Consider the following 25,980-nt stretch of genomic DNA (forward strand, 5'->3'; position numbering starts at 1 on the left):
GCTTTCCAGGTTTTAATATTAAGGTTATAAGTGCATTCCGTAATGATACTGGCAGCTCACCCTTTTCAAGTGACTCTTCACACATGTTCAATAGAGGAACCAACAGCATGTCCTTAAACTTTTTATATATTTCAATAGGAATACCGTCAGGTCCTGGTGCTTTCCCTCCTTTCATACTGTCTATGGCCTCTGACAGCTCAGACACTACAATTGGGGAGTTGAGCTCCTTTTTTGCATTATCTGATAGGACCAGTATTTCTATCTGATCTAGGAAGCTTGCGAAGCGTGTAAGGTGTGGCAGGGCTTTCTGACGTATACAATTTAGCGTAGAATGACTGGAAGGAACTATTAATTTCTTGTGGGTTAGTAATAGTTATTCCTTCCTCTGACTCAATTTCTAAGATTGATCTTTCATTCTGCATTGATTTTAAACGCCAGGCCAAAAGCTTCCCTGCCTTTTCTCCTTGGTCGTAGAATGTCTGTTTCAGTTTCATTATACTATATAATGCTTTATTTGTGGATAAGTCATTATACTGTGCTCTTAAAATGGCCAGTTTCTGTCTAATCTCTTTTGTATTATTAAGGTTAATTTCTGTCTCAAATTCTTTGATATCTTTTTCTAACTCTATCAGTTTCAGGTTTTGTTTATTAGAGATGCTACTTGTATAACTGATCATTTGCCCACGTAAGTAGGCCTTGAATGCCTCCCACCTTGTAGACGCTGATGTTTGAGTAGTGTTCACTTCAAAAAAGACATCAATATTAGTTTCAACAAATTTGAACTCATTATCATGTAGCCATCGCGGGCTTAATCGCCACATGGTTGGGCCCTTAGTAGCTGCTTCAACAGTGTAATTAACAAGTAGTAAAGCATAATCTGAAATGACAATACTTTTATACATTGTGTCATTCACGTTGGGTATCATACACTTAGAGATTAGGAAATAGTCTATGCGGGAAAAGTTATGGGTAGCAGAGTAACATGAATATTCCCGTCTTGAAGGGTTCCTGTGCCTCCAGATATCACAAAGATTTAGCTCTCCTATAAAGTGTTGTATTATTTTCCTACTCTGCATATGTGAGGTGTCCACGCCTAATGACTTATCCAGTGTTGGGTTGAGAGTACAGTTGAAGTCCCGCGCCATACAAATGTGACCATGTAGTGTTGATAGAGTTAAAAACAAGTTATTATAAAACTGTGTATCATCACTATTAGGACCATATAAACATACCAAATTAATATCTTGATTTAATAAAGAGCCCTGGACAATAACAAATCTCCCTGTGTTGTCTCGTATGGTTTTATAAACCCGTAATGGAACAGATGAATGTACAAGTATTGCCACCCCTCTTGCTTGAGAGGAGAATGAGGCAGATATGACCTGACCTGGCCATCTCCTTTTTAAGGGAATGTATTCGGTGGAAAGTAAATGGGTCTCTTGAATAAAAGCTATCTGTGTGTTTAGTTGTTTTAACCTAGATAATACTTGTTTTAATTTCACTATTTTCCTAAGTCCCCTAACGTTCCATGAAATAATATTTATTTTAGTATATCCGCTCATGATGAAGTCAGTAAAAGCTTATTTGCAACCACCTTTTTAACCATGCCATGCACTGAAATTAACATTGTGCCTTCAGAACAAACAAACAGAACAGGAAATAACATAAGCCTCTCCCAAATGAGGCAATAACAAAATAGGCCTAGCCTAAACCCTGTGCGGTTAAACACGCACATCTCCCCTCCCTCCCACTGACTGGATCCCGATTAGACTGAGGTCTGATCCTCTAGAGGAGCAGTATAGCAACCAGCATTATGAAAAAAATAAATAAATAAATAAACTACGTTAGGTCGGGCATGTTCCGACGAATGCATGTTAATGCGAATGTAAAATACAATGTTCAGTTGTGACCCAGTTTGATTAGAATATAGTTACAGTAGCCTAAATGAGTGGACAGCATCCCAGATCAAGTGTCTATGCCATCCTTAATTTTTAACTCGCCATCAGTTAAAGCTTACCATAACAGTCTGAGAGAACAGGGTAGAATAGACTATCATGCCACTTAGACAGAGTTCTCCGATTGTAGCTCTTCAGCTGATGATCCTTGAGGTGCGTCATGGTTGTTGTTCGCCTTCTTCATCTTTCGGATGAATTCTTCAGCTTGGAGTGCAGAAGTGAAGTAGTGCCAGGTTTTGTTATGTAGAATTCGCAATTTAGCCGGGAACATAAATCCATACTCCTTACGCATTTGACGCAGACTTTGTTTTACTCCATCAAAAAGTTTTCTTTGTCTTAGCACTTCAGTGGAGAGATCTGGGAAAAACATGACACGGCTACGATCCACCATAATGTCACCTTTCAGACGCGCTGCTTTCATAACTCGGTCTCTGTCTCGATATGTCAGAAATTTCACCATGAGAATCCGTGGCCGTGGTACATCCGACCTCAGCTGTTCCTGTGTCTGCGGTTTACCCAGCCTGTAGGCTTGTTCGATGGTTAACGGTTGCCCTGCTTCCATGTCAAGGGTCTTGGGTAGCCATGCCATTAAGAACGCACGCACATCTCCATTCTCCGACCCTTCAGGTAATCCAACCAGCCTTAGGTTGGACCGACGTTGTCGGTTTTCCAACTCTTCAATCTGTGAGGTAAATTTCTGGACCTGTTTTTGTGTGGTATCGGCTAGGGTCGTTAGTGAAGTTATCTGGTCCTCTGCTGTGCCAATGCGGGTTTCTGCCTCTGTGAGTCTTTCAGAAAATGTCACTATGACTTCTTTTATCTCTCGGTTGGATGAAATTACTTCATGTAGATGTGTGGAGAAGTCATTTCACAGGGATTGTATGGCTGTTAAGATCTGGCTCTCATTGCGGCTATCCTCTTGAGTTAGCATCTCGCTAGTTGCCTGGTCTTCATCCACGTGCAGAGTTTCAAAGTCTGTCTTTTTGTCGTCCTTAGGTCGGCCTTTCCCTCGACCTTTCGACATCGTGTGAAATGTATCTTAGGTCTATCAAATATTCTGGGTCACAATTCGCTCGATGTAGGTACAAAAGGTAGAAATATATAAATTTCGCCGGAGCCTAGCCCCACACGTCTACTCAGTTGCGTGTCATAACCGGAAGCCCGAGATTTGATATTTAATAATGCCTTGCTCTCTGTTATCTAGTTAGGATAACTTCATATTTTGAATTTACTTTTAATGTCTTATAAATTAATTGAAAAGCATCATTGTGTTTATGTTACTCTTATTAATATCCGTATTCTTTATGAAATAGATTGTATGCTATATAATTTTAAAACTAGACTGTTTGGATTTAATGTTCTCTTCTTTCTTGCCTGTTTTTCAGAGACGTGTGAATGATGTCTTGGCAGCAATGCAGCAATATCAAGCTCTGTTGGTGACTAATCTGAGGAGTCAGCTACAAACTGTATTCCAGCAACATCAAGGAAGTGGACTTGAAAAGGAAGCGATGGCAGTATTTGACCGGATTGAGGATCCATTTTCCTCTGTTGCAACAACATACAGGCAGGACAATGTGATAAAGGAAAATTTCAATTTTGTGGAGTCAGAGGAGGTTTCTGTTGGGTATACGGCCTGCTTGCAGAAAAAAGGGACAAAAAGGGTTCTCTCCACAATAACCAAATGTTTTCATTATATACCTTTGATTAAAAGTTTAGAACAGTTATTGTCCCATCCAAAAGTTTTAGAAATGATAGATCAGCCGCAAAAATACAGAAGTGACTATCTGTATGACATCATAGATGGGGAGCTCATGAAATCACACCCTTTATTTTCAGCCCAGGCCTCTGCTTTACAGATAATCATTTACTCTGATGAAATAGAAATCTGCAACCCACTTGGTTCTCATGCTTCCAAGAATAAGTTGCTAATGTTTTACTATACATTAGGAAACATTAATCCAAAATATAGATCAAAACTCGCTGCAATCCGTCTACTTGCTATTGCAAAGAAGAGGGAGTTGTCTGAATGTGGAGTGGATGGAATTTTGGGCAGGTTGTATGAGGACTTGGAAATGCTATATGATGGTGTTAATGTTCAAACTGCGAATGGTGAACGTAAAATATTTGGAGCATTAGTTTCTATATGTGGAGACACCTTAGCACAACATGAGATTTGTGGATTTAAAGAGGGTGTTGGTTTTGCCTATAGTAAGTGCTGGCAGTGTGAATGTTCGTTTGAGGACATGCAAATGTATTTTGACGAAGACGACTTTGAGCTAAGGACACTAGAAAGACATGTTCGACAGTGTAATGATATTGAGAGGGCAAATACTGAGTATCTCAGAAACAGTTTAAAGACTACTTTTGGCATTAACAGAAGGAGCAAGCTGGTAGAATTTCCAGCCTTTAACTTGATCGAACAAACACCTCAGGATATGATGCATATAATTCTTGAAGGCATTGCTCCATTAGAAATAAAGTCTGTGTTAAAAGAGTTAGTCCTTTTAGGTCAACTAGACTTGGATGTCGTCAATAGTGCATTAACTGGATTTCCCTACTCTCCACTTGATGTCAGAGACAACCAAGCCCTATAGCTTACAGCACATTAGCTTCAAGTGATAGTAAATTGAAGCAATCCTCAGGCCAAATGATTGTTCTACTAAAAATATTGCCATTTCTTATTGATACAGCTAAAGATACTGAATACTACAAAATAATTCTTGAACTCATAGAAATTGTTAAAATTTTGCTTGCTCCTGTCATTGGTCTACAGACAATTAACGAGTTGAAAAGACTAATTGAACAGCATTTAAAACATATGAAAAGTGTTTTCCCTGATAACAACATTACCCCAAAACAACATTATTTGATTCATGCTCCATCGCAGATAAAATTCCTGGGACCAATGGTCCGTCACATGTGCATGAGATTTGAATCAAAACATTGTTTTTTCAAACAGTGGGCCTCAAAGCTAAATTTTCGAAACGTTTGCATGTCTTTAGTAAGGCATAATCAAATGTATGAATGTTGTCAAAATGTAAGTCATTCTGAACACCCAATTTTTTCTAACGAGTGTGCATTGGGACCAACTTCAGAAATACGCAACATGTCGTATTTGAAAGAAAAAACCAGGGCTTTCCTTGGGAATGATGACATAAACAATGCAGTGTCTGTTAAATGGATTCATCTAAATGGTAATAAATATATACGGGAGAAGACATTACTCGTAACTGCTGTTAATTCTAATGATTTACCTGAGTTTGGACTTGTGAGCAATATCTATGTAATTAACTCATCGTTATATTGTTTTGAGTTGCAGCAGCATACTACTGTTCACTATGATAGAAATTACATGGCATATACAATAGAGATTCCAAACATGGCACAAGCAACTGAACTCATAACATCTGATAATCTGGTAGATTTCACTCCATATTACAGTTATACTCACAAGGATGTGACATATGTCCCTACAAAATATTATCTGGGAGATGTGCTTGGGCTACACAGAGCCTCGTCTGATAGACTGTAAAAGGCGCACTTAATGTGTTTGCCTCTTATAGACAAACTGTGCTTCTTGACCTTTGTTTTTGTTGTTTCATGATTCTTTCTTATTCAAATGAACAATCAATTAGCAGTCAAATGCTGATGCCGTTTTTGGTCATTTTGTTTTGTTTGTGGGCCATGCAGTTGTGTGTTGTATAGACCAGTCTGCTGTCATCTTAATATGTTAGATATGAAGCAGTAGGTTCTGTCCTGCAACGAAAATAATAATAATAATAATAAAAACCTTTAATTGTCCTGGTTTCATGGCATTCTTAAATTGAGACGTTGTGCAAATGGTCTTACTCTTAAAATGAGGCAAATAATCTTGTTGCCCCACTGGGTTTTATCGTAAAACATTTTTATACTCTGTTTCTGGTTCATTCTAGCTCAAAATTAGCTGGAATATCTTATCAAGAAAAAGTAAGGCATACTTTCTTAAAATTAGATATTTTTTCTAATGCAAAACATGCTTGACAAGATTAATATTCTTTTTGGACAAAAAAATAAGACTTATTTTCTTGATACAAGGCTTTTTTTACTTTCTTGAAATTCCTTTTTTGCAGTGTAGTCTAATACTAACTGTACTATAGCTACTGACATCGGGCGGTGAAAATAGGAGACAGAACTGAACCATGTCATGTAAATAGATTTTTACTTTATTTTAACTTTTTTTTTTTTATTGGATCGCTCACTACAGGTAGAAAAGACAATGTGGCAAAGGAGAACGGGAAGACACAAAGTTGGACCTGACAATAAGGTGGTGTTGAGGTCTTTGTCCTGCCTTGACCTCATCAGTACTCATCACCAGGACAGAAAAATGACAATTCTTATTCCCACCTTCAAAAGCTCCAACTGGCTTGTTTGTTTTCCCATCCATAAATGAGCCCAACACCTGATTTAAAAAAAAAAGATCTTAGATGCAGACAGCAAATTGGAAGATGGGGAATAAGACTCTACTTCTGCCCCCAAGTAGTTGAGAAAAATCAATGAACTTTAACTTACATTTAATTATCATATATCTAATCCTACTATCTGGATTTATGCCTTCAAAATGTTAATTAAATGGCATTGGCTGTGTTTCCAATAACTAAGTCACTGAGCACTCAGTCTGTAGAGAGGAACGCTTCACAGAGCATCGATTGAGAGATAGACTGAGACAAGAGCTTTGGACCCTTGTTGGATTTTTGGGAGATTTGCTGCTGAGAACAGGTTGTGAAAGTAAAATGGGAACGAGGCCAAACACCTCTTATATATCTTTTAAAGTGCCAAAATTGATTGACAGAGTGTATCCCCTTTGTGTCTAACACACACCAGGTCACTGAAGGTCACATTTTCTCTTCTGTTTTTCTCTCGTTTCTCTCTTTTTGACAATAGAAATGTGCACTGTGGGTGACGTTATTCATTTGTCTCCTAGGAAACCGCATTGCTTTGAAACCTGCTTGGTTTAAAGGATGATGGGGTTGCCCGAGATAAGGACATTTCATCAGTATTGCACTGGAGACCAGCTTAAAAAAACACTCTGCCTTTTATCACCACAGAGCAACAGAGCTGAACATTTCACAATCAATATTGATTGCAATTCTTTTTATCATTTTCCCCCAGCAGTCTGTGTGCCACATATTATAATTCAGGATTAAAATACTGTTTGCTTTATGTAGGAATCAATTTGAGTCTTGTGTGTATTTTAATGATTCTGTACATCTTCCTTCAGAATGAACAGCAACAGATTCTGAGCACGACTAACTAACAAACAGAATAAAATATTACAAAATCTAAGAGAGAGAATTTTCATGCTATTATCTGAAAATGTGAAGTAACATTCTGCTTCTGGATGCTGAATTTCACTGGATTCAGACCATTAGGTTTTAGGCATACAGAGACGTTTTAGTTTTTTTAATGCATGGACATCTCTAAGAGAGGCTAACGTTTATGGCAAAAACAGCATGACTGAATAATAAATTGTATTTTTCTTCCTATTTGTATCTGCAGCACATAACTGCTTCTCTCTTTTGACCCTTATATACTGTGTTCATATTGTACATACATACCTCGCAGTATGTTCCTGGTCAGTTTAAGAATCTAAGAATCCCCTCATAAAAATGTCTAGAACAAACTGTCAACCACAGATGTGTTTAGAAACCACATCCTGATCAATAAATGTGTGATTAAACCTTGATTCATGTCTCAGAGAGTAGATATGTATTAGGAATATCATGTCAATATCATGTAAGGGTTAATTCATCCTGGGTGGTGCAGCCACTCGAGGGTTGTTTCCAGTCATCAGATCATAGATCATCTCTGGAAATCACCCCCACTCTCTCACTGTCTGTGTCGCCCCCACATCCTCATATTTCTCAATCTCAGTCATTATGATCCATTTCATGACACAGTAACCATCCAGACACAGTAACCATCCAGACACACAATGAAAAAAAACAAAAAACTGTTTTATGAATCTGAAGCTGCTGGCGGAGGCAGAGAGCGACCACTGTGCCAACAAAACACTCTGCACTCCTAGTAAACACTGGTGCCATGGCAACCACCAGAGCATAGCATGCTAATCTCCATGGAAACCTGTGTGTGTGGAGAAGACAATAAGGCAAAGGATGGAAGACAGTGGCAATGATTGAGACACATCAAAACAAATGATGTTCAGAAGTGTAACAGACACAATATCTAAGATGTGACTGCAGTGTCCATGCAGGAGATGAATGATGTGATGATGTGCAAGCTAGAGTGTAACAAAGAGAAACAACTACACATTTTCCCGCGAGTAAACATCCCTTAAAGGCATCTTATCACTTCATTTTTAGTTCACTGCTTCAGTTAGACTTCAAATATGTCAAACTTTTGTTTTTTACTGACGAATCTGGTTCATTCATGTCCCACTCTTGATGAATTGTTGTAACTTTGCTCATCCCTTAATTTTTGGAAGCTAGCACCATCATCAGGTTTATGACAAAATACCCAAAAAACTACAGTCTCTTCAGCCTCAGCTCTAGTTTGAGTTCAGTGCTAATTAAAAAATGTTAAACCTTAAAGTCCGTGTAAAGTAAGAATAATGTGTTCTGAGTTTGACATACCACAGAAAAGTGTGTTGTTAAACACCCTGCCAAATTTGAATGATTAAAAAAATCGCCAAATATATGAAATTAGGCTTCTAAATTGTGTAAAAATCCATCTCTTTCTCTGCTCCCAAACTGTGGGAGTGCCCGCCAAGTTCGCTGAAACCCCGCCCCCTACCAAGTGTCACCTGTCAATCAAAGTCACCACCTCTACCAGAAACATGGACGCTACGTCTGAGAGCTTTCTGCTGCTAACTCAGCTGCTAGCCCGGCGGCTAGATCAGCTGCTAGCCCGGCGGCTAGCTCGGCTAACTCGGCAAACTGGCTAACTGTACACTGTAGTAGTAGTAGTGTGTGCTGAATGTATTTATACCTCTACAGCAGCAGGGGCGGGTTTATGCTAATCATGTGATTTTCAGACCCACCCACTAAATCCTGAACACAGAAATCTTGAAACACAGTTTGTGAAGCCTAGCTCCACAATTCAAATCTAAATGGTTGAAATGCTTTTTACACCTTTTTTAGAAATACATTTATGACCTATTTAATGTGTTTAAGTACAGTGGTGTAGTAAGTAGTGAAGAACTCCTCCCATTTGTACAGGAATGAAAATGAACATGAGGTATAGGTCTATGAGTATTATTGCTTATTTAGTTTAAGCATCAGTCTGTGATTTCAATATTTTGTTTATTGTCAGTCAACAATGAATTACTGTTTGCTACTAAATATTGTGTGTGAACTCAAAGCCTGATATTTATTAAAGATTTATTTGGCAGGCCCTGGTGGTTGAGTGATTAGAGCACATACCATCTGATGAGATTTATTTGGCAGGGACCAAATGTGTATTAATTCGCTGCTGAAAATGCACCATGTCTTTCCCCTTTGAGGAACTGAATCAATCAATCAATCAATCAATCAATCAATCTTTATTTGTATAGCGCCAAATCACAACAAAGTTATCTCAAGGCACTTTACACATAGAGCAGGTTCTAAACCAAACTCTTCAGGTTTTAACTTTAAAGAGACCCAACATTCCCACATGAGCAACAGTGGAGAGAAAAAACTCCCTTTTGACAGGAAGTAACCTCAGGCAGAACCAGACTCAGAAGTGGGCGGCCATCTGCCTCGACCGGTTGGGGATGAGAGGAGAGAAAGGAAGGATAGAGGAGAGAAAGGAACTGAAGGTCAACAACTGTAGGAAGTTTGGCTTTGTGGCTATATAATGTGTGATGCAACGGATCAGAGGAACCTGACTGAACACCTTAGTGTAGCATTAATAGAGCTGGTAGTCTTCACTAACTAACCGTGAGCAGAGAGTCCCTTGGAGCCAGAAGCATATTCATGGTCCTAAAGGTTCCTGTCACGGCTCCATAGTGGCTCTACATAGAGAGGCTCTACAGAGAGAGAGTGTGTGTGTGTGTGTGTGTGTGTGTGTGTGTGTGTGTGTGTGTGTGTGTGTGTGTGTGGTGTCAATATGTAGCCAGAGTCCTGAAATTGCACAGTTACCTGCAGGCTCATGTGTTGTGTTTACTGTCACCGAAAAAAATGAGTAAATCTCCAATTCAAAGTTCTTCTCTGATCTTTATATGCAGCAGCTGATGTATGAAATAGACCTTGGAGTCTTGCCTTCATTACTTCACAATTATGAAGGGCTCAATTAAATTTTCAGATCCAAACAGACACAAATAAGCTAATTTCAAGCTGAAAGGGATGTTTTCATACATAATATATGCAAAACAATTACTACTATATAATATATAATTTATTGATGTCAAGAAGAGAAGAAACTGGTTAGCCCAACTAAAAACTATGAATTCACCATTTCACTGAGTTCACAAGATGTTTCTAATTGCTTGCAGACTTCCAGAGATACTGCTGTAACCTGCAGCTATTCATTTTTCTCATTTGCATCCAAAAAAGAAGAGTTAATGAACAGAGCTCACTGCTGGGTGTACGAGGCCACTCAGCTCCACACACACACGGCCGTCTAGAAGCAAACGATCACAGAAACGACCTGGTTCACCCTGTATATGTAGTGATGTGCTGTTCTCACATCTCTGTTTGAGTGGCAGCTGTGCCACGCTCCGCTTGACTGGAAACACGTAAGAAAAATGGCTTGTTTAGAGTTATTTCTTTGGAGGTGATGGATTCTTGGTCTCTGATGCAGCACCAGGCAGGTGTTTACTGCATTAATTCACAGACAACAGAAGAAGTTAACAGGTGGAGTTCAGGTGTCCTCCCCCTCCTCTGTTACATGAGCTGAACTGCAGAGCCTGAACACAAAATTTCCCCTCTGATTGGATTGTGTGAATTAAACATCTTCACCAGAGCAACTCGTCCACTAATCAGAAGGTTGGTGCTTTGATCCTTAACACCTCCTGTCCACATGTTGAAGTGTCCTTGGGCAAGATACTGAAGCCCAAACTGATTGTGCCAGCACTGAATGGTAGCTTGCTGCCACCTGATTGTGAATGGCTGAATAAGCAGCAGAAACATAGTAAAGTTGCAGCCATATATATAAATGTTTGTCACAATAAGTCTGTGTAAAGTAAGAATAAATATGTGTTCTGAGTTTGACATACCACAGAAAAGTGTGTTGTTAACCACCCTGCCAAATTTGAATGATTTAAAAAATCACCAGATGTGTGAAATTAGGCTTCAAAGTTGTGTAAAAATCAGTCTCTTTCTCTGCTACCAAACGCTATAGGCGTGCCTGCCAAGTTCTTTGAAACCCCGCCCCCTACCAAGTATCACCTGTCAATCAAAGTCACAACCTCTACCAGAAACATCAGAGCTGTCAATTCTCACACAATCAGAGTGAGAGTCACGCAAATCACTGTTTTCACACGCACTCACGCCACGCTGCTGTTTCTCACACTCTCAAAAAGTGAACTATCTTTTTTAAAACTATTAGTTTTGGACCCTCACACTCCTACCATGTCAAAAATCAGGCTGAACCAGTCAGAATTAAATCAGTTCTGCTTGTTTATTGAGAAAAAACCCAAATCAATGAATATTGTCGCTTCCTACACCCATGCTGTATATAGTCACGTTTCTTTACTTAAAGTACAAATTCAATAAAATGTCTTTGACGTATGGTGGTGACCATGAAAGGGCCAAAAAAGATTAGGGGCCCGCCCAACTTCCCTCAAATCTCACTCCAAGGTTTTCTGAAAAGTTGACAGCTCTGAAACATGGACGCTACATCTGAGAGCTTGCTGCTGCTAACTCAGCAGCTAACTTGGCGGCTAGCTCAGTGGCTAACTCAGCTAACTGGATAACTGTAGACTGTAGTAGTAGTAGTGTGAATGTATTTGTACCCCTACAGCAGCAGTTTATGCCAATCACTGCCGCGTTATGTAACGCGCCCACTAAATCCTGAACACAGAAATGTTGAAACACAGTTTGTGAAGCCTAGCTCCACAATTCAAATATAAATGGTTAAAATGCTTTTTACTATTTTTTTAGAAATACATTGATGACCTATTTAATGTGTTTAGAAGAAAATGTCTGAATTCACTTCACACGGTCTTTAAGTAAAATCTTTTAATTGCCTAAACAAACACCAAGTGTGTATGGCAGCACAGAAGGGACAGCATTCAATTAGAGGAAATATTCACATTATTTAGAATGAGTGGGAGGAAATACGAGCAGGAACATTCCAGTAACATGTAAGTGTGTGTGTTGGTGTGTAGCAGTGATGTAGATGTGTTTAAAAGCCTGGATGTAGTTTATAACGTGTATGTGAGCTTATGTTTGAGAAGCCACTTTAGTCCAATAAAGACTGTAAATAGAACATTGTGTGTATCATTCCTGCTATTAGTGTAAAGATTGACAGATGATGGGTCAGACTTGGCTGTGTGATGATAGTACACTCATTCTATTTAAAGGAGGTCTGGACTAAAACAATAACCAGTTACTGTTCTCACAAGGTAATGCTGGAATGGAACTAGTTACTTTTGAATGGCAGTAACTTTTAAAAGTAACGTTCCCCAACACTGACATTAGGGCAGTATTGCAGTTATGGGACAAGCACTTTAATAAAGCTCTAACTGAACTTTGTTGCCTCTTCATTCGGATTTTAAGATTTAACTGATCACTTTTAAAGCATGTCTGGGTCTGGCTCCAAGCTACATATCAGAAATGTTGAGATGCAAAACTGACCAAGGGGATATTCTTCATACTGAATTGAGTTGAATTGACTTCATTGTCTACCTTAGTGGAAATTTGTCTGCGGCTTCCTCCAATTCATTAAAAATACAAACAATGCACACCATATCATAAGGACATTACAAACAAACATACACCAACGCCACACAACATGAAAAAAAGAATAACACCCAAACATACAACTGACAACTGTGAAAAGGGGCAGGAAAACAGCAGCAGCCATTGTGAGAAGTTAAAACCTATTAAAAGATGTCTTTAAAATGATAATAATAATAACAATAATAATAAAATAAATACATGAGTTCATAGTGCATGATTTTACATACAGTGCCTGGGTTAGGGTTAGGGCTAGGGTTGGCATGTTACTACTTGTCCTCAGGGCCCTGAATGGACAGCCAGATGGGAGCAAATCAAACTGTACATTTAGTGAGTGAGAAACATCTCCAGATATCTGAGAGGCCTTGCTGAATACCGCTGTGTTAAATATACTGTATCACAGAGCTGTATGTGTAACTGGCCAATCACCTTCCCTGCAATATGAACAATTCTGGAAAGCTTGTTTCTGTTTTTCATACTCCAGCTACCATAAAAAGCAACAAAATAATAAACTGTAAATGCTTTCAACCAGGCCTCTGTATGCATCTCAAGTTTGTGTTGACTACAAACACCAAAGCTCTTCAGTTTCCTGATTAAAAACACTCGCTGGTTGGTTTTCATTAAAACTTAGAGTCTGATCGATTATTGTGCCCAAGTACTGAAAATGTTCTCCTACCTCCACAGGCTGGTTGTTAAGAAGTACAGAGGCAATGTTTTTAGTTTCCTTTGGTTTTGTTTGTGTTATAAGTTCTTTTGTTAAATTCCAGATTACTAGCCTGACACCGGTGCTCAGGTCTGGTGATTAAGTAAGCTTCTTCTTGTGCAGCATTATTTCCTGTGAGAAGTCCAACCAAGGCCATGTCATCAGCATATTGAAGTAGCTTAACATTGCTACTGTGCAATCATGTCATTTGCATATATTGAGAATAACAGAGGTATTTAAAACTATTTCATCTGAGTAGACCCCATTCATTAAAACTCTATGAGGACCGTCAGTTCAAATGGACATTTATACATTTCTAACACAAATAAAGGAGATATAATCCAGGACTAATCCTGAAAATGAGTAAAATGACCTCTTAGTGTATTTGATTCGGTTGTGAGTAGAGATGTGAGGAGACTGCACTGATTGTCTGTGTGAGCTTTTGTATATAAATATTTGTACTTATTGGTTTGTTTGCTATTTTGGTATTCATTTGGTTTATTTTTTATTCATTCATTTGTTTTATGTATTGTTTGAATTGTTTAACATATACATTCTTCTAGATATTTATTTCATTTGATTGTTTTGTTGATTTTGTTGTAGAGTGGACTGATTTGTCATTTTTCGCAGATATGAAGGAATCAATAAAAACATGTGATGCAAAAATGAAATGTTGACCTCGTACAAGCCGGCCCCCAGCCTTAGACCTTCAAGTTGGGCCCTTCTGGCTCTTCAAAAGTTGAAGCTGAAATCTAAAAGGTGACTACACTTTTGCCATGAAGGTCTCTCCGCTTTGGAACAAACACAATTCTACAGACTTGTTTTGTCGATTGTTCATTGTTACTGTCTTTTATGTTATTGTATTATATAATCTTTTTCTTCATCTCCTTATTGTCTTCCACTTGTGTCTTGTTAATGTTGGTCAGCCTATATCTGAGATGAATGGTCCTGGTTGTGGGCCAGGTGTAGCAGTTGGAGCTTTAGTCTTGTTTCTAATGGAATAGTTGATAGATAATAGTAGATAGTTTTATCTATGAGAAGTGAAAAAGACCCATGTGAATCCCTGACTTAGATAACTGTCAGTATATTTGTGATCAGTCTGTTACGATACACTAAGTTCCATTTTCATTGCCTGGTTTGTGTTTGCACACATAGAAACATACAGAAAAACAATTTCCATTTCAATCAAACACACTCGAGTTGAGATGTGAAGCATGAAAATAGAATTGGGGGCCATCTCTCAGTCTCTTTCATTCGGCCCCGCTGCCCTCTATCTCCTTTTATCTGAGGGGCTTCTAGCGCTAGGATGCTCTCTTTACTGAGGTGAACTGTCAGCTTCCATTATACCTCAGCACTGTCTGTTGGAGGTATACATGGTACTGAGAGCAATGCTTTTATCTCCCAAAAGCAGGTTGAAGGAGCCATTAAGACAGAGCTCAGCGGTCTATCTGGTTGGATAACACACAGACTTGCAGTAAACCCCAGCAGCTGCTCCATCAGCAGTCTGCTTCAGGCTGGTCAGTCACAGGATGTTTCCATTTAGCTGAGGACAGATTTGCACTGTGTCTCTGCTTTCAGCTAATAAAGAATACAACATTTTATTTTTATTTCTTTAAGTTAAAACTACAAACAAAACAAACCAAAAAAAATCAAAGCAGAATAATTTTCTATATTTCTGAACACATTTATAAGTAAGGACTTTCAATGCCAGCATTAAATAATACAAACTAAAACCTCTTTGTTGCCATTTAGTATATTTCATGTTAAAGCTGCTATGTGAATATTTTATACAACTATTGCAGGGCTGTTGCAGAATAAACGTCAGCTTGGCCTGAGTTCTTCTCACCATGTACAGTATTTACAGGCAGAGTTCAAAGTAATAATAGCTTTACTGTGCATCAAACGTGATACAAACCATGGAACAGACACTGAATCGTACTTAATACATTTTCTCCTTATATACCTCTGTCAGAGTTGTCCCTCCTTTCTGTCACATGTTTGGGGAGTTTACACTGATTTCCTGACCCTTGTCTGTGAGTCTTGATACTTTCCATAGACTACAACTCCTAATGTTCCATTATATCCAAACCTTTTTCTGTATTGACTAAGCTTCAATAACAGGTCACTTTAATTGAACATTATTTCTGATCCTGAGCTACACTTAACCCTTACATACATATTTCACTCCTTTGCAGTATGTTCCGTGTCAGTTTTGACCCAATCTAAGAATTCCCTCATAAAAAGATGAACCACAGATGTGTTTAGAAGGCATCAATAGTTGATCTGACTCATCAATAAATGTGATTAAACCTTGATTCATGTTAGCTTAAAATATAACATAGCAATAATGATGGAAATGTATTTTATAACTTTATGGAAGTGTGGGGTTTATTGTATAAGCATTAGAGCCATCAGTCTTCACTGCTACATCATAAAAACTACTATCTTATTAAAACTATGAACTATTCATTTCACTAAAACACATGGCAATAGACACAGAGATCATTTGACCCAGAACAGCCTCAATGGACAAACATTTTAAAACATTTTTTGTGCATTTTGGGCCACTTTCGGAAAAGTAGAAGTTTTTTTCATCTGTCAAATGTCAAAACGAGTCAAATTTGAGGGTTAAAAACAAATAATATGGCCTTTATTAACTTTGATTTTGTTAACATGTATTTCTAACAGGTATCCTTCTCTCCATTACCGATTAATCCATTCATTTTTATTTTATTTTATTTTTGATTTGATAATGTTGGTTTACTATACTGATACACAGTGCACCAAAAGCATATTCTACACATTGTGGCCTGTGGCAGATTTAGGCATGTAAAACACATGTTTTGCTGGTGTCTTACAACGTGCAAACAATGATTCATAATCCTGACTGAATTCTGATCATCTGATCTGTCTGATCATTTACAGACTGAATAGGTGTGACCTCAATAAGACCTGAGCTTTTAAAGCCTCCATTAAGTCTGTAATGGTGCTCCTGTCAGACTTTCTACAGATTTTCGAGAGGAAATTGAAACTGTATTACACACTGCTGCCCCGACATAGAGAGGTGACTCTTTTTTTTCCTCTAGTGCATGCTGGGATAACCTCCCATCACCTGACTGTTCAGAGAGGAAATAGATGGATGATATTTTTCATTGGCTGGGTTTTGAATGAAATCTGACTTCCTCTGGCTGAAGCATGAGCTCATCCCTGAATGCCACAGGCCCACGAGTCATTTAACATGATTTCACATCAGGACTTTGGTTGCATCATTTTATCTTTCATTTCTGCTGCAGTCCAATTTTCTACAGCCTCTCTGTCAAAATTGTACTTCAGGGTCATTAGGAATGTCTGGATGTGATATCAGGGTTCTGCAGATCAGACTTTAAAGACAGATCTGACATCAGTTTTCAGCCATTTCCTCCTGGGCTTGAGCTCTGATTGCTGTTTGTTCTTGAGGATAAAGACAACATTCATTTTATCTTCCTCCAATTATTCATCCATAAGTTATGAAACAAGCATGTTTTTTGATGAAAGCATCCTGTTTAAATCATTATTAACTGAACACCTGTCATATAGAATTCCTCTCATGGTAGTAAATACAATACAAGAAGGCTTCATTATTACAGTTCAATTGTTCTGATGTTGACCCACTTTGTGCTTCATACGTGAATGTTTAATATCTTCCGAGCGCATTAGAAAAAACATGTCTAGCGGAAACAGAGGCATGAAATTTACATAGCATATGCTGTGGCTGGCCTGCAAAGGAGGGGAATTTTGACACACCCAAGGATCTGATAGTGAGGGAACACCAGATAAACATGCCCACGCAGATGCAAACTACTTCCAGAAAACTCCCTCCGTAACATGAAGATGCTTCTGGAAAACATGATGATCATATGAATACATCCTGAATATTTAGTTTCATTGCAGGCACACAACCAACAAACATTCCTTGGCAGCTCAGTCACATGAACCATGCTTTTGTTTGTAACTAAGCACACTCATTTGTCTTATATTACTAGTGCAAAATTTCCACTAAAAATGGTCAAAGCAGCAGCTTTCATAGCTTACTTATCAACTACTCACTTGTTCTACTGTACATGATAAATGCTTAATGTGTGGACCCCTATTGTTTGGCCTCTCTCTCTATCCATCTCTATTTCTCTCTCTGGCTCTTGGGCATCCTCCCTCCACCTCAACCTGTCTTCTTTTTTCTTTCTTTTTTTTCTTTAAGGAAGAAGCACCTTAGAGTAATTGTAATAATCGAATAGAGAATTTGAGGAAGAATGGAAACTCTACTCGTTTTCTTTTGTGTTTCCATTAGGGATAGTACCTGATACCTGCTTCTTTTTTAGTACCTGCTCTGCCAAGGTTCCAAGCAGTCAGAGAGAGTCGTCACTGGAAGAGTCATGAGCCGTCCCACACAAGAATCAAACCCGGCATTTTTAAATACTGACAACAGCGTCACAGCGATTCAGCTCAATTTTGTTGCTTTGTGTGTGACAGAAAGCTACATACAGCAGCATGTACACCATCGCCTCCATGTCCTCCATTGTTTATGTGTTTGTGTTATGTGTTTGTGTCGCGTATAAAACAGTCACGATAGTTACTTGCAAGCTTGGGGAGCTTCTTTTCCCTCTTCAACCAAGACTAACCCTAACCCTGATCCTCAGTGGGGGGGGGGGTAATGACCCAGTATGGAGAAAATGACAGTAGTCCCAACATCAAGCATCTAACCGCATGTTTCCAAGACATACAGATGAATGTGGTTGAGCTGCTCTCTGGTGTGACAGGCTTTAAGACAGAAAGTGCCATTTTCTCTTAGCTGAGAAGTGAGAGAGGTTATTTAAGGTGCCTCTGGTGCTGGACAAGCCTCTATGAACAGGACTGTGCAGTGAAGCTGGTCACACTGGGTAATCACAACTTGCATGTCCATCACACACACTGGTCTGAAAAGGAGCTGCTGTAAAACTGAGCATCACAAAACCTGCAACCATCTGACTCTTTATGATCAGAAGTTGATCCATTTGGTGCAATGACATTCTACAAAGTCTAGATAATAATAATAACAATAATAACAATAATAATAATTATACATTACATTACAAATCTAAGCTCAAATTACTCAAATTTGATCTTATATAACAAGAAACAGCCAATCGCTGACCTTTAAATTCGGTCATGTGTACTTGCAGAGTAATTCAGTCCACTTAGACTTTCTGGGACAATTGTTAAAGTGCTGCAGACTTACTGCAAACAACTGTGGACTCCATCACTCCTTTAAAAAATAAGACAATAAAACAACAGAGAACAGCTCCATGGTATAATTCTCAAACTAGACAATGAAAGCAAACTTCACACAAATTAGAAAGAATATGGTGCTCCACCAAACAAGAAGAATCTCACTTAGCCTGGCAAGACAGTCTTAAAGCATATAAGAAGGCCCTCCATAACGCCAGAGCCGCCTATTACTCATCTCTAATCAGGGACATGCACATGATTATAGAGGGGCAGGGGCTCAAAGGTAGACAAGGGCAGAGCAAAGTGCGCAGCAATTATTTATTTTTTTCCAGTCCTTTACACAATATGGAAATTAATGTAAAATTAAAAAATAAAGTGCTAATAGAAAGCTAACTACTTAGCTGTGTGTCCTGTGTAGGTGAAAGTGATATGCAATTGCCATTTCTTTTGTGTCAACAAATGATTGTCAACATGAGTTCATTCACATTATCAAAGGCTTGGAAGACATGCAAAGCAATAAAACACTGGTTTATTATTAGACTATTTAAAGTTTAAATACAGATGGTAATATTTCAAACACAGATAACCTACAGTTTATATCCCCAGAATGCTGAAATTACTATATTATTATTATCATTATTATTATTATTATTATTTTGTTAGCCCACACAGTAATAGCAAAGTCACAATAAACTTTATATCTAAACCTCGGACCTGTACTTCAGACCTGTAGTGAGGGAAATATGATCCACCGTAAACACGGTGCATTTTATTTTGAAAATTAACCCAGTGTTTTATTTTGTATTTTGTACACGATTTCCTGTCCCGCACGATCTGCTCTGTGCTGATTGATGTGCCATTCTCCGACGTCCAGCAAAAACAGAAGCTGACACATTGATTAAAATAGAGCGTTTTTCTGAAATATTACCCATATTTAAGCACGTTGAATAAGTGGACGGAGACTAGTTAGACCATAACTCACAGGTTCAAGTTGCTCCACTGTCACGTCTCCTCAGTTATCCATGGTGCATCTCTCTCTCTGGCGGCTCTGTGACCGAGCAGAGCCGCAACGGACAGAGAAGCAGCAGGCTCAACACACACAACAACCCCGTATTACAAGAAAATGGGTACGGTAAAATACTGTGGAGTTTTTTTTTTACATCCCTAACAGGAATTTATTAATGTTATTTAAAAAACAACAAAACACACACAGAGGGCACTTTTTAATACGAGGCAAAAAGGGCAGGGCTCAAGCACCCCTAGGGCCCTATGTGTGCACGTGCCTGTCACTAATAGAGGAGAATAAAAACAGTCCAAGGTTTCTTTTCAGCACTTTGGCTAAACTGACTGAGTCATAACTGATAACTCTACTCTATAATTCTCAGTAGTGATGATTTTATGAGTTTCTTTAATGATAAAATTCTAACTATTAGGGATAAAATCAATCACCTCCTGCTCTCAATAGGCACAGATTTATGTAGAAATGTAGAAACTGCTGTTAAACCTGATATATATTTAGACTGTTTTTCTCCAGTAGACCTTACAGAATTATCTAATCTCACCTTTCTCTCAAAGATCCTTGAGCAGTTGCCAATCAGCTGTGTAATTTTCTACATAGTAATAGTTTGAGGATTTTCAGTCTGGATTTAGAGCTCATCATAGCACAGAGACCGCACTAATAAAAGTTACAAATGACCTCTTAACTTCAGACAATGGACTTCTCTCTGTCATCGTCCTGTTAGACCTTAGTGCTGCCTTCAACACCATTGATAATCAAATCCTGTTACAGAGACTTGAACATTTAATTGGCATTAAAGGAACAGCATTAAACTGGTTTAAGTCCTTTTTATCAGATAGATTTCAGTTTGTAAATGTTAATGATAAATCCTCCATGCAAACAAAAGTTAGACAGTGTTCCTCAAGGTTCAGTGCTTGGACCAATACTATTCACCTTATATAACATTATTCGGAAACACTCAATAAATGTTCATTGTTATGCAGACGATACTCAATTGTATCTTTCAATAAAACCTGATGAAAGCAACCAATTAACCAAACTACAAACATGCATTAAGGACATAGAGGCCTGGATGACCTGCAACTTCCTGTTATTAAACTCAGAAAAAACTGAAGTTATTGTGCTTGGCCCTAAACACCTTAGAAACACATTATCTGATGACATAACTACTCTGGATGGCATTACTCTGGCCTGCAGCTCCACTGTAAGGAACCTAGGAGTTATATTTGATCAGGATCTGTCTTTAATTCCCACATACAACAAATCTCAAGGACTGCCTTTTTTCATCTGCGCAAAAATCAGACACATCTTGTCTCAAAACGATGCTGAAAAACTAGTCCATGCATTTGTTACTTCTAGACTGGACTACTGTAATTCATTATTATCAGGCTGTCCTAACAAGTCTCTAAAGACTCTCCAGCTGGTCCAGAATGCAGCTGCTCGTGTTCTGACAAAAAACAGAAAGAGAGGTCATATTACTCCCTTTTAGCTTCACTGCATTGGCATCCTGTAAAATCCAGAATATAATTTAAAATCCTTCTCCTCACTTTCAAAGCTCTTTATGGTCAGGCCCCATCATATCTTAAAGAGCTTATATTACCTTATGTACCTACGAGAACACTGCACCCCCAGCATGCAGGCCTGCTTATGGTTCCTAGTATCTCTAAAAGTAGAATGAGAGGCAGAGCCTTCAGCTATCAGGCTCCTCTCCTGTGGAACTATCTTCCAGATTGGGTCCAGGAAGCAGACACCCTCTCTACGTTTAAGATTTGGCTTAAAACTTTCCTTTTTGATAAAGATTATAGTTAGGGCCGGCCAGGCTTGTCCTGTATACTGCTATAGGCTTAGACTGCTGGGAGATGCTCATGATGCACTGAGCTCCTTTCTCCTTTCCCCTCCTCCCTCTCTCTAGCCATCTATATCCATTAACACTCATGTACTATTAATGCATTCAGTAACTTAAACTTCAGAGTACTGTTTAGAACCTGCTCTATGTGTAAAGTGCCTTGAGATTACTTTTGTTAAGATTTAGCTCTATATAAATAAAGATTGATTGATTCAAATCAGCAACTATGATTTTAAATTTTGTTTACAACATCATCAACAAAGAATCTGAATTCTTTGCTGCCCTGATTCACAACTCTGACTGGCTTCACCATATCAACAGAGGCTGAGGCTCATGGGTATTGCAGTACTTTTAGCTGCCTGTCAAAATGACAAACACAACATGATTACTTAGATATGAGGTAAATAAAGCAAACTGGTGGTCATAATTTAGCATGTAGCTACAATTGTTACATTTCCCAGGAGAGGGGCGGGGGGTTCCTATTCATAGGAATATTCAAAGCAGATGTTATCTGTCTGAATCAGAGCACGGGAGGATTTGTTTGTTTTTACCTTCACTACATGTGTGGGTGGTGGATTAATGGCTGTTCTGGGCTCATGTGAAGATATCCAACAGTATCACAAGAGTGAGATCCTGAATGCCATTTCACATTTGGAGAGGAAAGTAAATGGATTTTATTTATGTTTACCCTCCAGTGCACCCCCGGTAATGACATCCCTGGAAATGAATCAGACTTGAGGGAATGAATGGAGTCAGCTTTCACACATACAGTGAAATGAATGTGTGTGTGTGTGTGAGTGTGTGTGTGTGTGTGTGTGTGTGCACATGTATTTCAAGAGGCAGGGGAGGAGTGGTGCAGGTCAGGTATTCTCTCTGGTACAGTGATGAAGGAGACATTGAAGAGGCTGGAAACGTGTGTTCACATGTACACTGTTTGATCTAACAGGTAACTGCTGCTTCCTGGAACTGAGAGGTCTGTCTGTCTGTCTGTGTGTGTGTGTGTGTGTGTGTGTGTGTGTGTGTGTGTATTATGGACAAGTTCAGACCACTCTCCTTATTTTTTCTCTCTCCCACACACACACACACACACATACACACAATAATCAGCACTACAGACAGGAATGTGCAGATTCAAAGTCAAAGTTGATCTCATATTCATGTCACATCACGGCTCAGTGCACACTCACTGCTTTGATGAAATAAAAAGATCTGACAGATGAATGTGGGAGAAAAATCCAGCTCGTCTTTTTATACAGCTTTGCCATCTAGTGGATCAGAGTGGTAATGCTACTACTTAAAGGCTCAGTCAGTTACACTAATATGAGAACTTTAAATTATAGATGCAAACTCCAGATTTGTTTGTACACTATAAAATCTAACAAGTTGTTTCAACTTTAAATTATGAGTGAAAGGGCTGCCTTAAAATTTTGATTTAAATGAAAGAAAATAATTTGTTGTTCTAACATTTTTGTTATCTTATCTTAAATATCCTGTTATGTAAACCTCTGCATTAGTTTGGTTCATTTAGATTTAATAATTGATTGAACTTATTGTGCTAGTGGTTCAAACTTAGAAATCTATGTCAGCTTAATTAAAATGGTTAGTTGTGTAAACGTTTTGTTTCAGTGAAGTTGACTTGAATTAGTTAATTGATTGAATTGATGAGTTAGGTGTTTGAATTTGAAAATCAATTCAGCTTAATTAAAAGTGTCTGTTCATTTGAATTATATTTAATAATTAATTGAACTTATCTAACATCTCTTTACTTATGTGGCCTGTTGTAACAACTTTGTCTTAGTACAATAGATTTCAATTTGTACACTATTTCTCTCCATTTCCAGTTGTCTAGACTTCAAAATGTATTTGATCTATTGGCTTGATCTATTGGCTATTTGATCTAATCATTCAAAATCATAACCTTAACTCATTGGCTGCCAGTCATTTTCAGAGCAGAGAGCCCCATACAGCCAGCCGCTTTAGAGCATTTTGAGTGATCTTTCAAGACCCATAGAATATTGTGTTCTATGACTGTGTAAACACCGAAGGCACCAAAAGAAAGAGTAGACTCTCTTCTTTTATCAGGAAAGGGTTAGTTTGTTTCTACCCTTTTCCGTTCTTTAGAAAAAGACAGTAGAAGATAGGCTAGTTTCACCAAAAACACCAGTTTTTGACCAAAACACTGAGAAAACGAGCTTTTTGTGGAAAAAAATATTTTTTGCTTTAGTGACACTTCAAACATCTGAACAGTGTTTCCCTTCTATAAAACAACAAAAACAACACTGAGAAAGGGCTTTTGATGAAAAAATAATAATTTATTTACAAATAACTAACAAACAACAAACAAATAACTGTACTGACAAAAAACAAAAAAAAACTTTTTTGTACAGTACGTTTGTATGCTGGAATGAATTGTGCGTGTGTGAGCGTGTGTGTGCAAGCGTGTGAGCGTGTGTGTCTGTGTGCGCGTGTGTGTGTCTGCGTGCGCGTGTGTGTTTTCATCACAATATCCAATAATTCTGCTTTGTGTGGTATGCTGTAAAGCACTCTCCTGGGTGCAAGGGGACACAGCAGGATATGCACCACATTTTTGTTTCTCTCTGCTGGCCCCTGCGGGTGCAGACCCTGCACCTCCTTGCTGGTCTTGTTTTGCTGCTCGTGGGCATCAGCTTGTCCAGTCTGTGTCTACCTATCTGTCCGTCTAGCCTGCTGTCGGGGTCAGTATTATACGGTGCCCTTGGAGTGCGACGGCCTTCCTCCAACTCCTCACCTGACTCAGCCTCCACACCTCCAACTTCCTCCTCCTCCGCCACCTGTCGCGTTGCAGTCCAGGACTTCACAACTCTGTGTATGAACTCCAGGAGAGTTTTACACTCGCCTGGGTTTCTGGATTTGTAGATCACGTATGCATTATACATGCGTATCTGTAAGAGATAAGCGACAAACGTCTTGGACCAGTTGAGGGATCTGCGGATGAAGGGGTAGTAGGCGATGTTCTGGTCCAATTTGTCGACCCCATTCATGAACGCATTGTATGCTACCACACACTCTGGCTTCAACTGAGGAACCTTGTTTTTCTGTCCCTTCTGCCACACATCCACTCTTTGCATCTTATCTTGGTGGCAGGTTGTCACCATCTTCACTAGGCGTTTGTCCTGCCATGCAACTACCATCACCCTCTCATTATGTCGCACAACTTTCCCCCCCACTCCCAGGTCAGTCTTGGTCACCTCTGTGATAGTCTTGGGTTCCCCCCTATTCTTCTGAAGGGTTCCACAAACATTGGTTCGTGCTCCAAGTAACCGCTCACAGAGTGAAATGGATTTGTAGAAGTTGTCCATGTATAAAGTGTAACCATGGCCCGGGAGACGATCAAGAAGAGTGAACACTGTGTCAGGAAGAGTGCTAGCTGTCCCCACATAAGGCTGCATGTTAAAGCAATAGCCGGTGGCAGAGTCACACAGTATGTATGATTTGATCCCATACTTCACCGGCTTTTGTGGGTTGTACACTTTGAAGGAGAGTCGCCCCCGCCACAGCATCATCCCCTCATCAATGCAGATGTTTTGGCCTGGCTGATACAACTCCTTGAATTTTTTGACTATGTAGTCTAACACTGGGCGGACTTTGTATAACTTGTCAGCTGCATCTTGTGATGCATTATTATTATAATGCAGGAACCTCCATATAATCTGGAACCTGTTCCTAGACATGGTCTTGTTGAAGTAGGGTGTGGCATCTACCTCATCCATACTCCAGTAAAGTTCCAGATTTGGCTTTTTTATGTAGCCAGTAAGAAAACTCAGCCCAAGGAAAGTTTTAAGTTCTGGAACTGACACTGGCCTCTGCTATGTGGCAGACTTTCAGGGTGTGCTTCAAAATATTGACAGGCATACAGGTTGGTGTGATCGACTATATGTTGGAGCAGTTCCTCAGTCATGAAGAGCTCCAGGAAGTCAGCTGGCAGGTCAGAATCCAGCTCCGCAGCAGCACTCTGGGGTCCAGGGATTGCCGTGAAGGGGATTTGATTTGGTTGCCAGTTGGCTTGATGCCAGCCAGAATCTTGCCCACCTCTACTAAGTGCACGGCGTCTACTTGATGCACGGCCTCTGCTTGATGCAAGACCTGTAAATGATAGAAATGTAATTGCCATAAAAATACAGTTCTTATTGCTGCTGTGTGATGTGGAGAAAGAAAAACTTTTTTTTTTTTTTTTTTTTTACCTTGCCTCTTCACACTGCCAGTAGCGGGCTACACAATCTGTAAATTGAAAATTCATTCACATCAGTAATGGAAATCAGATGTTACCGTATTATACAGTATATAATATTTGTCATAGCAAC

The 25,980-nt window shown here is 39.0% G+C and overlaps 1 protein-coding gene across 1 annotated transcript; it reads right to left on the minus strand.

Annotated features, from left to right (window-relative positions):
* Nucleotides 1–24,138: 24,138 nt before the first annotated feature.
* Nucleotides 24,139–25,389, minus strand: LOC128367715 (piggyBac transposable element-derived protein 4-like). Its single transcript, XM_053328325.1, has one exon. It carries the CDS (start codon nucleotides 25,387–25,389, stop codon nucleotides 24,139–24,141), a length of 1,251 nt encoding a protein of 416 aa, XP_053184300.1.
* Between the last annotated feature and the right edge of the window lie 591 nt (nucleotides 25,390–25,980).

This window comes from Scomber japonicus, chromosome 11 (assembly GCF_027409825.1).
Source record: "Scomber japonicus isolate fScoJap1 chromosome 11, fScoJap1.pri, whole genome shotgun sequence".
In the NCBI taxonomy this organism is placed as follows: Eukaryota; Metazoa; Chordata; class Actinopteri; order Scombriformes; family Scombridae; genus Scomber; species Scomber japonicus.

Bases quoted from the DNA above. Each gene is read 5' to 3' on its own strand.
- LOC128367715 (XM_053328325.1), bottom strand. From the start codon at position 25,389: ATGGATGAGGTAGATGCCACACCCTACTTCAACAAGACCATGTCTAGG.